Raw genomic sequence first — 12288 nt, forward strand, 5'->3', positions numbered from 1 at the left:
CACACACACACACACACACACACACACACACACACACGGAGCTAAAAAGGACAGAGGAACCACCAACCAGTTAGAATCATAGGACAGTAGAATTGGAAGGGGCCTATAAACGGCTTGGGTCCTGGGTATCTAAAGGAGCGCTTGCGTCCATATATGCCCACCCGCCCCCTGAGATCAGCGGCAGAGGCCCTTCTCCAGGAACCCTCCGTGAAGGAAATTAGGAGGATAGGTACTCGGAGGAGGGCTTTCTCTGTGGTGGCGCCCCATCTGTGGAATGCGCTCCCCAGAGAGGTCCGCCTGGCGCTGTCGTTATTTGTTTTTCGGCACCAGGCAAAGACCTTTTTATTTAAAACTTATTTTAAGTGGTAATTTATTATGGAGGATTTAAAAAAAAAATTAAGCCGAGATGCACCAGGTTTTAATATTTTTAGTGTATAAATTTTTATATGATTTTGTTTGTTTTGTTTTTGTTGTGAGCTGCCCCGAGGGGGCGGCATAGAAATGTTTTAAATAAATAAATAAAGCCATTGAACCCAAGTCCCTGCTCTGCTCAGGACTCCAGCTGAAGCCTCCCTGACAGACAACCATCCAACTGCCCCCGAATGCTTCCAGTGTTGGAAACCAACATGACCAACCTAGGGAATGGCCTTCGTTGACCTTCGTCTCCTATAGTATTCAAAGGACGGAGAGGTTATTTTCTTTGGGTACCAGAACATCTACTTTTTGTCAGTGCTTTTAGGGAGGACTCGGGCTGAAGTAATTGAAGCCTAACATAAAATGACGTTTTACCAAAATGCATCTCACTTGACCATATGTTCCACCAACAGATCGTAATCTATGTATTACTTCATTGTTTAATTAGGTCTTAATGCCAGTGTCATTAACATTTTGTGTGTTAATCTGAAAAGTTGGCTATTTATGGGCAGATAATGATGGCAGTTGTAATTTTTTTGCAGCCAAAGACTTCTGACTGTGCAATTTAATTAAAAGTGATTTTTGAATTAACTGGGACCTGATATTCATTCTCAGCTTTGTTAAGGTTCCAGCATATTTAAGAAAATTATTACCATATGCACCAAACAGCATTTTTTTACTGCTTTTGCTCTCTCTGCAAACTCAGAACCCTTATTTATTATGCTCTGGGAGCTATCCTGTGGTCTCTTTCAAGGGCTTTTAAGGGTTGAGCTCACATTCTGCCCCTCATAGTTGGTGTTGGTAGAACTGAACTAGCTGCCCCCCATACCTGAGGTCTCATCTGGGCCTCAGAGGGGTGCGCATGGGCATGGGAAGGGAGGGGAAGATGTGCCTTCCCTCCCCATTGCCTGCTCTACCTCCAGGTGGCCCAAACTGCTGTCCAAGCACATGGACTTTCCACTGATGCTTGTCAGCCCCCAAACTGGGAAGCTTAGCAGGGTCTGCCATGAGGGTGACAGGACCGTGTCCTCACCATTCTCGTTCTCTTTCCACTCGTTCTGAGTGGAAAGGGCTGCCTCACAAACGCACATTTGCTTCACACAAAGGGACACTGCAAGAGCAGCTTCAGAGGGGCTAGGACAGGGCCTCCAAGCCATTCACTACAGACCTCCTGCTGCAGCTGCCACTCTCCGGGGAGCCTTCCCAGGTCTCCCAGTAGAGGAGAAGGCCCACTCTGCAAGGGTTAGCAAGTCGAAGGTGCTTCTGATGCTTACGAGGCCTGGAAGAGGCAGATATGGAAGACTGATCCGTCTTGTTTATTGCAGGGACCGATTCCATGGCTCAGGAAAGACCACAAGGAGGGCAAAATGCCCACAAACTTCTTCCCTCTATTGCTCCCCGGCAAGGAATCCAACTGTAGATGGTTTCTGAAAATGGTGATACAATATAAGACTGACAACCGGCGGCTTGCTCTTTTGCAGAGCTCCCCCGCCCTTGCATTTTCCTCTCTCTCATTCCTTCTCATTGTCAGTTTTTATTACGTTTTAGCTGTTTTAAACTTTTTCATACTTATTCTGAATTGATGATATTTTTATTGTACTTTATTCATCTGTTTCATGGACTGTGTCCCGCTCAGAGAACTTTGGCTATGGGGCAATATAGAAAAGTAAGTAAAAATTTAACAAGAAGTGCAGTGCAACTTTTTGCTTTCCATCCGTGCTTTGAAGTCATGAATGGGAGTTACTGGGTATTTATTGGAGGGGTAGCCTATATGCTCCCTCAGCTATCGGGGCAGCAGGCCCATGTTCCCCAGTGACTGAGGATTATGGGTAGGATGGTGCTGTGGCACACATGCTCTGATTGTGAGTTTTCCATGACTGGCCATTGTGTGAACAGAATGCTGCACTCCATGAGTGTGGTCTGAGCCAATATGGCGCACAATAGGTTGTGTTCCTAAGTGTTACCAGCACCAGGGCAGAAAACCAAACCCACACACTCAGATCACAATCTTCCCTCTTATGGGGCAGACGGTATAGTGGTTAGAGTGTTGGGGCAGGACTTGGGAGATCTGGGTTCGAATCCTCATGGGGCCATGAAACTCGCTGGCTTGTTGGCCAGACACTGACTATCACGTAACTCACAGTGAGGATAAAATGGAGAGAAAGGGGATTACCTCACCAGTCGCTTTGGGCTCCTTAAATGAAAAAGGCAGGATAAATATAATAAAGCCATCAATGGAAGGGATTGTTTTTAAAATTGGATGTGTAAATTTGGGTCCTCTTTTGTCATCCTCTTTGGCAATGTGGAACTGGTCACTACGATGTGCTAATTTGGATGTGGAAACAGGGCTACTATTTAGGGATGATTGTGTTGTCACTTTCTCTCTTACACACACACACACACACTCAAAACTTCCCATGATTGTTCCAGAAAATCTTCACTGAGCCTGTTATCTTTAAAACCCATTGAAAAGTTGTTAAAGTGAAATTTTGCAGCCACGTTATGTCTTTTCATTTATTTTCATGAAAATTGAATTATAGCAGCATACCTGTCTCGGGTGTATTAACAAAACAATTCATGTATAGAGATGGTTTAGAAACATGTGGTTCTTCCGTGCCAGGAATATCATTTTTTTTTTAAGCATAAGCAGGACGGATTTTTTTTCTCCTTCTTCCAGAGATGAGTATATCTCTCAGTGTAATGTTGCATACAGACTGAAGATTGCCTCTCCTATTGAATTGTATAATGAAAAATCAATCAGTTTAATGGTTGACAAACTTTGACATTCAAATAAAAATGTTCCTGGTCTTTTCATCAAAGACCTGTAGGCAAAAACTAGATGCAGTGACTTTAATTTATGCAACAGTGAATGTCTGCCAAAACATTGTACAAATGACTGTATAATGAGGCAATAATAGCTACAAAGGGAAAGCAAGGGTGGGGGGGATTCAACGAAAGGCCAGGCTTCTTAGTTTTAAGCGATTATATAAATTCACCCAGCTCTACAGTATGAAAAACCACTTTTCCTACTGCTTTCTTTACAACTCCAATCTTATTTTGAAAGCAATTTCTCCAAGCCATCAGATGTGTATAATGTGATAGACTGTGCCGAATTATAGCCAGTTGTGATATTACATGGAGAGCTTGGAACACCTTGCAGTAATCCAATCGAATGTTTTCCCATTTACACTGTATTTTATATGAACAGAGAGGAAATGCGAGGCTGTTAAGCACGGGGGACCCAGCCCAGACCTCCTTCATGCCCCCTTTTGGCTTTTGCAACTCCTGCACAGAGTTCCTCATTCACTTCTGGGCAGCGGGAAAGTCTGACTAACACTGAAATCTACAGTTGAGAAAGTGAAGTGGATGGTTGGTAGGGATGCCTGAGAATTGGGTCTGGTCCACCACTGCACAGCTATCTAGCCGGATGTGCACCTCCCAGGCTAGCATGCTGACTGAAACACAGTTGTCCTTCCAATTCTGCATTTCTGCATTTTGCAATGCTGTTTTCCTCCTTGAGGCATGCAGAAATGCATATGGCGCTCCATATATGTTTGCATTTTTTGTTTTTTACAGACCTATAATGCTTGGACATAGGAAGGCATAGGAAGTTGCCTTGCACCCCATTGGGCCATCCTGCACCATTGGCTTGGACTGGCCATGACAACTGTCCGGGGTTTCAGGTGGCTTTCCCAGCCCTACCTGGAGATACCCGGGGGAAGACCTTCTGCATGCAGTGCAGGGACTGCCATGGAGCCATGGCCCATCCACATCAAAGGATGGAGTAAAGCATGGAGGGATTCCTAGAACCCTAGAATAGATCACAGAATAGTCGAGTTGGAAGGGACCACCTTGAAAGCCTCCAGTGTGGGAGAGCCCACGACCTCCCTAGGTAATAGTTCCACTGCAGTACTGCTCTAACAGTCAGGAAGTTCTTCCTGATGTTCAACCAGAACCTGGCTTATGGTCACTTCTCCATGTCCTGCACTCTGAGATGGTCAAGAAGAAATCCTGGCCTCATTATTCCATGTCCTGCAATCTGGAATGGTCAAGAGTGCAGGACGTAGACCTGGCCTTCCTCTGTGGGACAGCCTTCCAAGTACTTGCAGAGTGCTATCATATCTCCTCCCGGTCTTCTCTTCTCAAGACTACACATGGCCAGTTCTTCCAGTCTCTCATAAGGTTAGTTTCCAGTCCCTGGATCATCCCTGTTGCCCTCCTCTGAACCCTTTCCAGCTGGTCTGCATCTTAGATGACTACTGTGCCTGGTATTTCTCTCACATGTTTTTACCGTTCTTACTTAATTTGATAGAAAAGCAGTTGCTTACAGGGAAAAATGAAGGAAAACGTCTGAGAAATTCTCCTGGGTTGGATTTGGATTTCTTGTGTTGACCTTACTTAGAAGGTGGCCAAGGACTGTACACAGGTGTCCTGTTTTTCACCGCACAAACATTTCTCCTCAAGTTTCCTTGGATTACGACCTGTGAGAAACAGTTGGTAAATTTCTCCTCTTTCTGGAAAAACTTAGCAAATTTGCCCTGCTTGGCCCATTTCTCTGTCCACATATTGGGTGAAGGAGTTGGAGAGACCATGTAAATACAGTTCTAAATCAGACGTGTTGTCTGAGAACTGTGTAAATTTAAAAAGTGAGGGGGTGAAATTGCTATTCACCCCCACTCCTTGCAAGAATAAAACTACAGGCTAACATTTTCCGTAGTCATTTCTGGCCTCTTGATTCTGTCGTTCTTTTGTACAATGGTAAACTGATCCTGTATGAAACGGATCCTGTGAGAAGTAATCTACAGCCCTTCATAGTGTACATCAATATGGCATGACAAGTCTGGTTCATTACAGCGTAGTGTCAGCTCACTCAGAAATAAGTGTCTAATTTAGTCCAAGCTTATTTTGTTGTCTCACAAAGGAAAATGTATGTTGTATTGGTGACACCTTCTTTCAGTTGCTGAATCAGTTGCTGTGTTCAAAAGTATGGGCAATGGAGGAATTATTAGCTCCAAAAAAGCCCCAAAACTGGACATGGAGCTTCTGTCTTGCTCTTGGGAATGTCAGTCGCAGGATATATATAGTTATTTGTCTGGGTCCTCAACTGGCTTTCATTTGTGGTGCATCTCCTCCAGTATAAACAAGGTGCCTATTTCAATATGCCATTGCCACCTACAGAGTAGAAATGGTAATTGCATCATCTGAACCGTGGCCAAGTCCCACACTCTAGGAATGCCTTCCACGTGGATCTCTGTCACAGCCTTGACATGGTTTACAAGCCGTTTCCTCCCCCAGGTAATTCTTGTGTAGAGCTGGCTGCAGAAGAATCACCCAACAATGGTTCTTTCAGGGAAAGTGATGGGCAATATATTGTGCCCTAACAGCCTTCTCCAACCTGTCACCCTTCTGATGTTTGTATAACAAAAGGGTTGTGCTGGCTAGCTGCGCCTGGAACATCTGGAGGACACCAGCTTGGGGAAAGCTGCCCTAAGAGTGTAGTGGCTCAACAAGTCCACCTTCGTACAGAACCACATGGCTACACTTAGTGAATGAAGATGTGGGCAATAGCTTTTATTCTGCCCAGACCTTCTGCCATTGGCTGGAGGGTGTACAGGTAGGATGTGTTCTCTCATGGGTTGATTCCCAGCTTCTCTCCCCCCACCTTTTTTCTCTGAAAGGTACCCAGGAGCCCTCAAGATGTTTGGGAATCCCTGATTATTGGCCATCGTGGCTGGAACTTGAACAGCTGCTGTCTACACAAGACAGCATCACTGTGCTCTTGTGATCTCTCCTCCAGAGTCTCTCCTGTTTTCCAGCCTCTTTTGTGGACTCCTTTTGCCATGAGGAAAGCCCAGAGTTAAATTGTAAACTACTACATGTGGGACAAAACCTTTAAATCCACTAGAACACCACCTTGTGGTTGGCTGATAAGAGATATAAAAATGCAGAGAAATACAAATTCTGGGAAAAACTCCTGTGTCAAGGCTGCATTTTTCATCTTGCAGTGACAAAAGAAACCTCAGCAATACAATGCAGAAAAATCACAAAATGTCGGGCATGCGTCGAGCTGCTGACTCGGTGGTTGGGAGCAAGAGAGATGGAAGTTTGGGCTGCATCCCAGGTGCTCATTCAGATTCAGAAGATGAGGAATGTCTCGGTGAGATTGGGGAGCACAGGTTAGCGCATGGTCCTGGGATGCAACATGAGGAAGTGGAGAAGGTGATTGGCTGAAGGACAGGGCTTTGTCATGCCGGAAGGTTTATGGGGATGAGAAATCTGCCCTTCCTCTCCGAGCTGAACCCCATGGCAAGGCAGAAAAAACTTCAGCCTGCCCTGAACACCAAAACAGGATTTCTAATTTAATTAATTTATTTAAGTAACTGGCCAAAACAATTCTGACCTCAACCACACATTTCTGAAGCCCTGAAAAATAAAAAAATAACTAATTTCTAATTTTCTAATTTCTAATTTTTCTGCATCTTTCTTCAGTCTGGGAGCCCAGAACAGGACACAGTATTCCAGATGGGGTCTGACTAATGAGAAGTATAAAGGAACCACTACTCATAATTTGGAAGTAATAGTTCTATGAATGCATCCCAAAATAGCATTTGCCCTTTGAGCAGCTGCATCACCTTGTTGGCTCGTATTTGGCCAATTGTCCACAATTAGTTGGAGTCTTTTTTCTTTTTCAGTTCTGTTGAGCCACATATTCCCCATCTTGTACGAATGCCTTTGGTTTCTTTTCCTAACTTCCACAGAATGAGTGTCTGCCCTTTCAAAGTGTTGTTTCGGCATTGCAATCTTGCTGATCATTGTGAGTGGCAAGGCCTTTTGTTCCTCTGTAGCTAAAATCACCCTGCTGGGTTTGCATGACACGACGAGCCATCATGGACACGGACAGCCCAAAACGAGCCCTTGATTCTCAGGGTGGCTTGAGCTAAGCTCTCCTGCTGGTAGCATGGTTTTGTTAGCTGGGGCTGGTTGCCATGCAAACCAGGTTAATGAGTGCCTTTTTATGTGAACATGTAAAGAACCATCATGGTCTACTGGATTTTTCAGATTTAAACTTCCTTCCACATTGGGTTCATCTGGCCAATGATGGCAAAATAAATTGAATTAACTGTCAGGTACTAGCACCTTTTTTTAAAAAAGTCGAATTACATGCTGTAGTCTTAATCGAATTAAATATATACTTTTGAAGTTTTCCTGTATTTTGGTTTTGGCTATTCTGCCACAGACCCTGAATGACAAAATTTCCAAAGCTCTGCCCAATGCCCAGAGATCCAAAAATGAATCTATCAGTGGATTGTGCTCGTAAAACATTATTCCATAGGCCTAAGCTGGTGATGCGAGTGGACGAGTAAGAATCAAAAGCTGAAGGTATTAAGAGTTCTTGGACACATATTCCTGGAGCATTCTAATAGAATATGAAGAGAGCTGGGCATCACTTATGCGAAGGCTGGGAAGCGAGCTACATTTTCTTTGATGAAGTGTCCTCACCAGGTCATCTCTGGCTTAGCTTATGGTCTCTGCTAAGAAAAACTACCTTGCCGAGGCCATGAACATTCCTAGAAATGACTATGAGCTCTCACAGCATAGAAATGAGGACGCTCAATTGCCGCAACACCATTTTTCTCTGTCCGGCAAGAGAGGAGCGGCTGTGATAGATACAGGCTACAAAACCAGTGCTGGCTTCACAAGTTCCCGTGCGCACCGGTGGCACACTAGACCTCCTCCATCACCGGGGTGCAAACTCCGTCAAGCCATGCGGCCACATTATCCCCCACTCTTGCTATGCCTCACGGTCTGAAATTGTCCCCAACAACTGTGTGTTTGTTCCATATTAAAAAAACAACTAGCAATGATATTTTGTTTTCCAGCTCTATGAAGATTTGTGTTTAATAATGCTTTCAAAAATAGGACCACACTTCACAACCAGCTTCTGCTAAGCAGCTGCAGAGCTGCGTGCAAATGACCTCTTGAAATTCTCCCGTTGTGTGGGGAAAATGTGGGTTGGAGGACCCTTTTTTCTGATTTTTTTACACGTGGAAGAGAAATTCTCCCCTCTGACCCAAAAGAGCTGGTTGGAACAACCAAGGGGGCAGCATGAAGACAGGACTGATGAGCAAGCCGGATGTCAGAACCAAATTCTGACCAAAGTTGGAGCAAGATGCTTGTGTTCTCAGGAAGGCACACAAGGAAAGAAAGCACCAGCTCTGCCCACGCATGACGTAAGTGCTGCACTGAAGCCGGAGGACCTGGCTTGAATCTCAGGCCCAGGTCCCAGATGCAGCCCTCCTGGAGCCCTGGTCGAGTCCACCAGGGTTCCTGAGCTGACCACATTTTTATCATTCATTCATTCATTCATTCCTTTTCTAGACCGTCCCTTACCAAGGTATTGGGATGGTTTAACAATACAAAATGCAAAATTAAACACGGCGTCCTAAAAACTCAGCTGACAATAAAGCCATTTAAAACTAGCAGATCGTCAAACATTGGGAAAATGAAAAGGTTTTAGCCTGGTGCCGAAAAGAATAAAGTGACATTCCCTTTCTCCTGTTGGCCGATAGTTGTGGGGTCACGGTTATGGTGTACTTTTCCTGCCATCCCAAAATGCCTCTCTTAAGGGTTAGTTTCTGGCAGCAAGAGCTTTAAGCTAAACTCTGCTGGTGCTTGTCAGATTTTGCCCCTTCCTCTTTTGCCCTTGGCCCCATCCCATTTTGAATTTGGCCCCATCCTCCTCTAGGATGTGCCCCCACCTCCAAAATTATATTTGGCCTTCTGGTGGAAAGATCTTTTGGAAAGATGTTTTGCTATTTTGTCCTGTCTTGTTTTTAAACTTGAATGCTTTAAACTCTCGTCCTAGGATGAATCTCATGATGAATCCAGCTGCATTTGTTATAGAAATTGCAACATTTAGGGTGTAGTGCTATGCTTATTTAGGCGGAAATAAGTCCTACAATTACCAGCATGCTGGCAGGGGGATGCTGGGAGTTGTAGGACTATTTTCTGTCGAAACATTCATGGGATCCTGTCTTTATCTTGTCCGTTGTTTGGTAGGTGACTGGAGCGGTGGAGGCGGAAGAAAGCTTTTAAAGGAAGGATCGATCACTTGGTGCTCTCCTTGTGTTTTGGACTACATCTTCCATCATCCCCAGCTAGTGTGGACAGTTGTCAGGAATGATGGTGTTTTAAGGAATGATGGTGTTTTAGACCTAAACATCTGGAGAGCATCAGGCTATCTAGCTGCACTTTTAGGTCACTGTGCCAGCATTCTTTCAAGAGAGCAAAATCTGAACGTTACGTTTAACAGGGACAGAAAAGGAGCACGGGTCCCAGATAACTGGAGCATATAGGATAAGTTCTTTGGATGAAACGTGTGGGCGCTTTTGTATTTTAGGGGTATGGAAAAGGGCGGGGAGGCAAACCCTGATAATATGGAAAGGATGTTTTAAAATGCACAAAATAACCAATAAAAACTAAAAATAGTCCAGCAGAGGGAGCTAGTTTCTTATTTTTCACTTTCAGGTGTTGCTGTCCTCTTTAAAATTATTAGGGTTACTTATTAAATGACTGCAAGAGGTCGAAAAGGAGCTGTTCTGCGTGGCAGGGAAGGGACAGGGCAAGGTCTGCCAACTCCAGCATCCTTTCCGCTACGTGTTCTGGCTCACCGCTACTAAACAAGCTAGATGGTCTCCGTTTACTGTGGGTGGAGGGGAGTTTTTGATATATTTTAGGAATACAGGGAGATACAATCACTCCATCATCCTTGGCATCTGGACTCTCCTTAGGGAAAAGACTTTGGGATCTGTCAGGTCAGATAAAAGGTAGTCCTTCTTTATAGTGAGTTTAATTTCTTTGCAGAGTGCAGCTTTTTTTCTTTCTTTTTTTAAGGGAAGAAAAGAAAAGCCATGGGTAAGCCACTCTGGCTAACTATTCACAAACACATGAAAGAAAGAAAGAAAGAAAGAAAGAAAGAAAGAAAGAAAGAAAGAAAAAGAAAGAAAGACCATCCAACCAGTCAACCTGCACATGAACCCAAAATGTGAAGTCTGTTATATGAGAGGACTGTACCATATGCCACATGGTGTTAATCAGCTGTGCGGGCTTGGGGAGCTTTCTCAACTCTGCCAAGCAATGCAGAGGATGAGACTTATAAAGCTCAAGGATGGGATACATCGCCATATACAGACTTAAACAAAATAGAGTAATCCCATTGTGTTCTCAGACAGAGAAGGACAGAACATGCATACTGATTTGTAATAATGAAGATATTTGAGCTCAGGGAAAAATCATTACCCTGTAAACTCTATATTGCACATTACTAGACCTGTTCTCCCCTGCAGAGGAAGGCAGAATGTGCTCCAACGGAGCAAAGCTCAGGGAGCCAAGGTTCCATTTGGATGCCAGGAAGCACTTCCTGACAGTCAGGACCCCAAGGGTGTGGAATGGGCTTCCACGAGAGGTCGTTGAGGCCCCATCGGTGCGGGTGTTCAAGGATAGGCTGGACGTGCACATGGTGGGCATGTCGTGAGCGGAGCCGGCTGGTGCCGGAGGTCAGACTAGATGGCCCGGGAGACCCCTTCTGACTCGCTCTGTTTCTATGTTTCTATGTTACTTAAATGTGAATAATCCATATTATGAAGATGAGGTCACAGCAAATGAATGTGTTTGTATTAAATTATGACTATAACAACATGAATTTCAAAGAATGACCGGCAATGTGAAAAATACATCTAAAAAACCATCTAGCACCAATGGCCTTCTATTAGCATGACCCTAGTAACAAGATTTCTCATCTCTGTATTGCCCTTAAATTATCCCACCAATGCCTCTAATTGTTTCACGATGTTCCATTGAAACTTTATAAAACTTTAGCCCACATGTTGTATTTTTTCATGGCTACAAACTCATCTCCACCATCCATTCAGCATATTGCGCCACAAAAAACAAGACAAAACATCATAGTCACTGTTACCTCTATCAGAACTCGCTATTCTGGCCCTCCGAGACTTCATGGTCCACCTACGACCCAGTCCTGGGTTGCTTTCCTGTCTTCTGTGCACTCTTCCTCCTCTTTGGAAAGGTTGGAATGCCTTTCCTGCCGCTTCGCTTCGTTGCAAGTGGCCAGAACATTATGTTGATTAGCTGGTATGTTTGGCCTCTCCTTTTCCCCCTGAGCCCTGCCCCCCACTGGGAAGCCACCCCAAAATGGTTCTCTGAAGTGGAATTTGGCCCTTGGGCAGAAAGAAGGGCTGTGACTCCACCTGGACCTCTTTGTTTGTCCTCAGAATGTGGTTGGACAACAGGCCATGGGGTGGGATAGGATACTATCTAGTGCCATTATTAGATATTCCTGCAGACTCAGGATTGTGTCTGTACATGATCGATGTGTGGTTGAGTTTCCCATCATTGCAATCCTCATGTTGCTGAGGAGTTGTGGGAATAGCTCCCGGGAGCTTGTTTTGTGACGTTATGCTCAGGCTGAGCTTCTCTGTGTGCATTTGAGGCTTTCTCATTTCAGGCTGTGTCTTTCCTTTTGATCCTGCTGCTGCTGCTTGGCGCACACAGATGTTTATCATTGTGTTCTCCTAGCTAGGCCTAATTTCCATTATACACACCCCATGGCCCTTTTCTTCATGCTGACGAGCCCAAAAGAAGCCGAGATCTTGGCATGGAACGAAGTGTATTGCCCAACCTTTGGACCACCAACAAGCCAACTAAGAGTTCTTGTCAAGACTAAATATGAGAGAACAGTCGTGGGAGGAATGTGCGTTGCTTAAATATGCCATTCTACTTTTGTAGCTGTGTTTATCAGGCACAGGATTTGGCGTTCTGGACCATCTGGCCTTCGTTCTTTTAAAGCAATGGCCG

The 12288-nt window shown here is 44.6% G+C and overlaps 1 protein-coding gene across 1 annotated transcript in view; it reads left to right on the top strand.

The window, feature by feature from the left end:
• Nucleotides 1-6471: 6471 nt before the first annotated feature.
• The window catches only part of POF1B (POF1B actin binding protein), a 54090-nt gene continuing 48273 nt past the window's right edge, over nucleotides 6472-12288 (top strand). The window contains exon 1 of the mRNA XM_044427174.1: nucleotides 6472-6633. Coding sequence (XP_044283109.1) covers nucleotides 6472-6633 — 162 coding nt within the window. The remainder of the gene's footprint in view (nucleotides 6634-12288) is intronic.

Source organism: Varanus komodoensis, unplaced genomic scaffold (assembly GCF_004798865.1).
Source record: "Varanus komodoensis strain SLA01 unplaced genomic scaffold, ASM479886v1 scaffold18_3, whole genome shotgun sequence".
Lineage (NCBI taxonomy): Eukaryota > Metazoa > Chordata > Lepidosauria > Squamata > Varanidae > Varanus > Varanus komodoensis.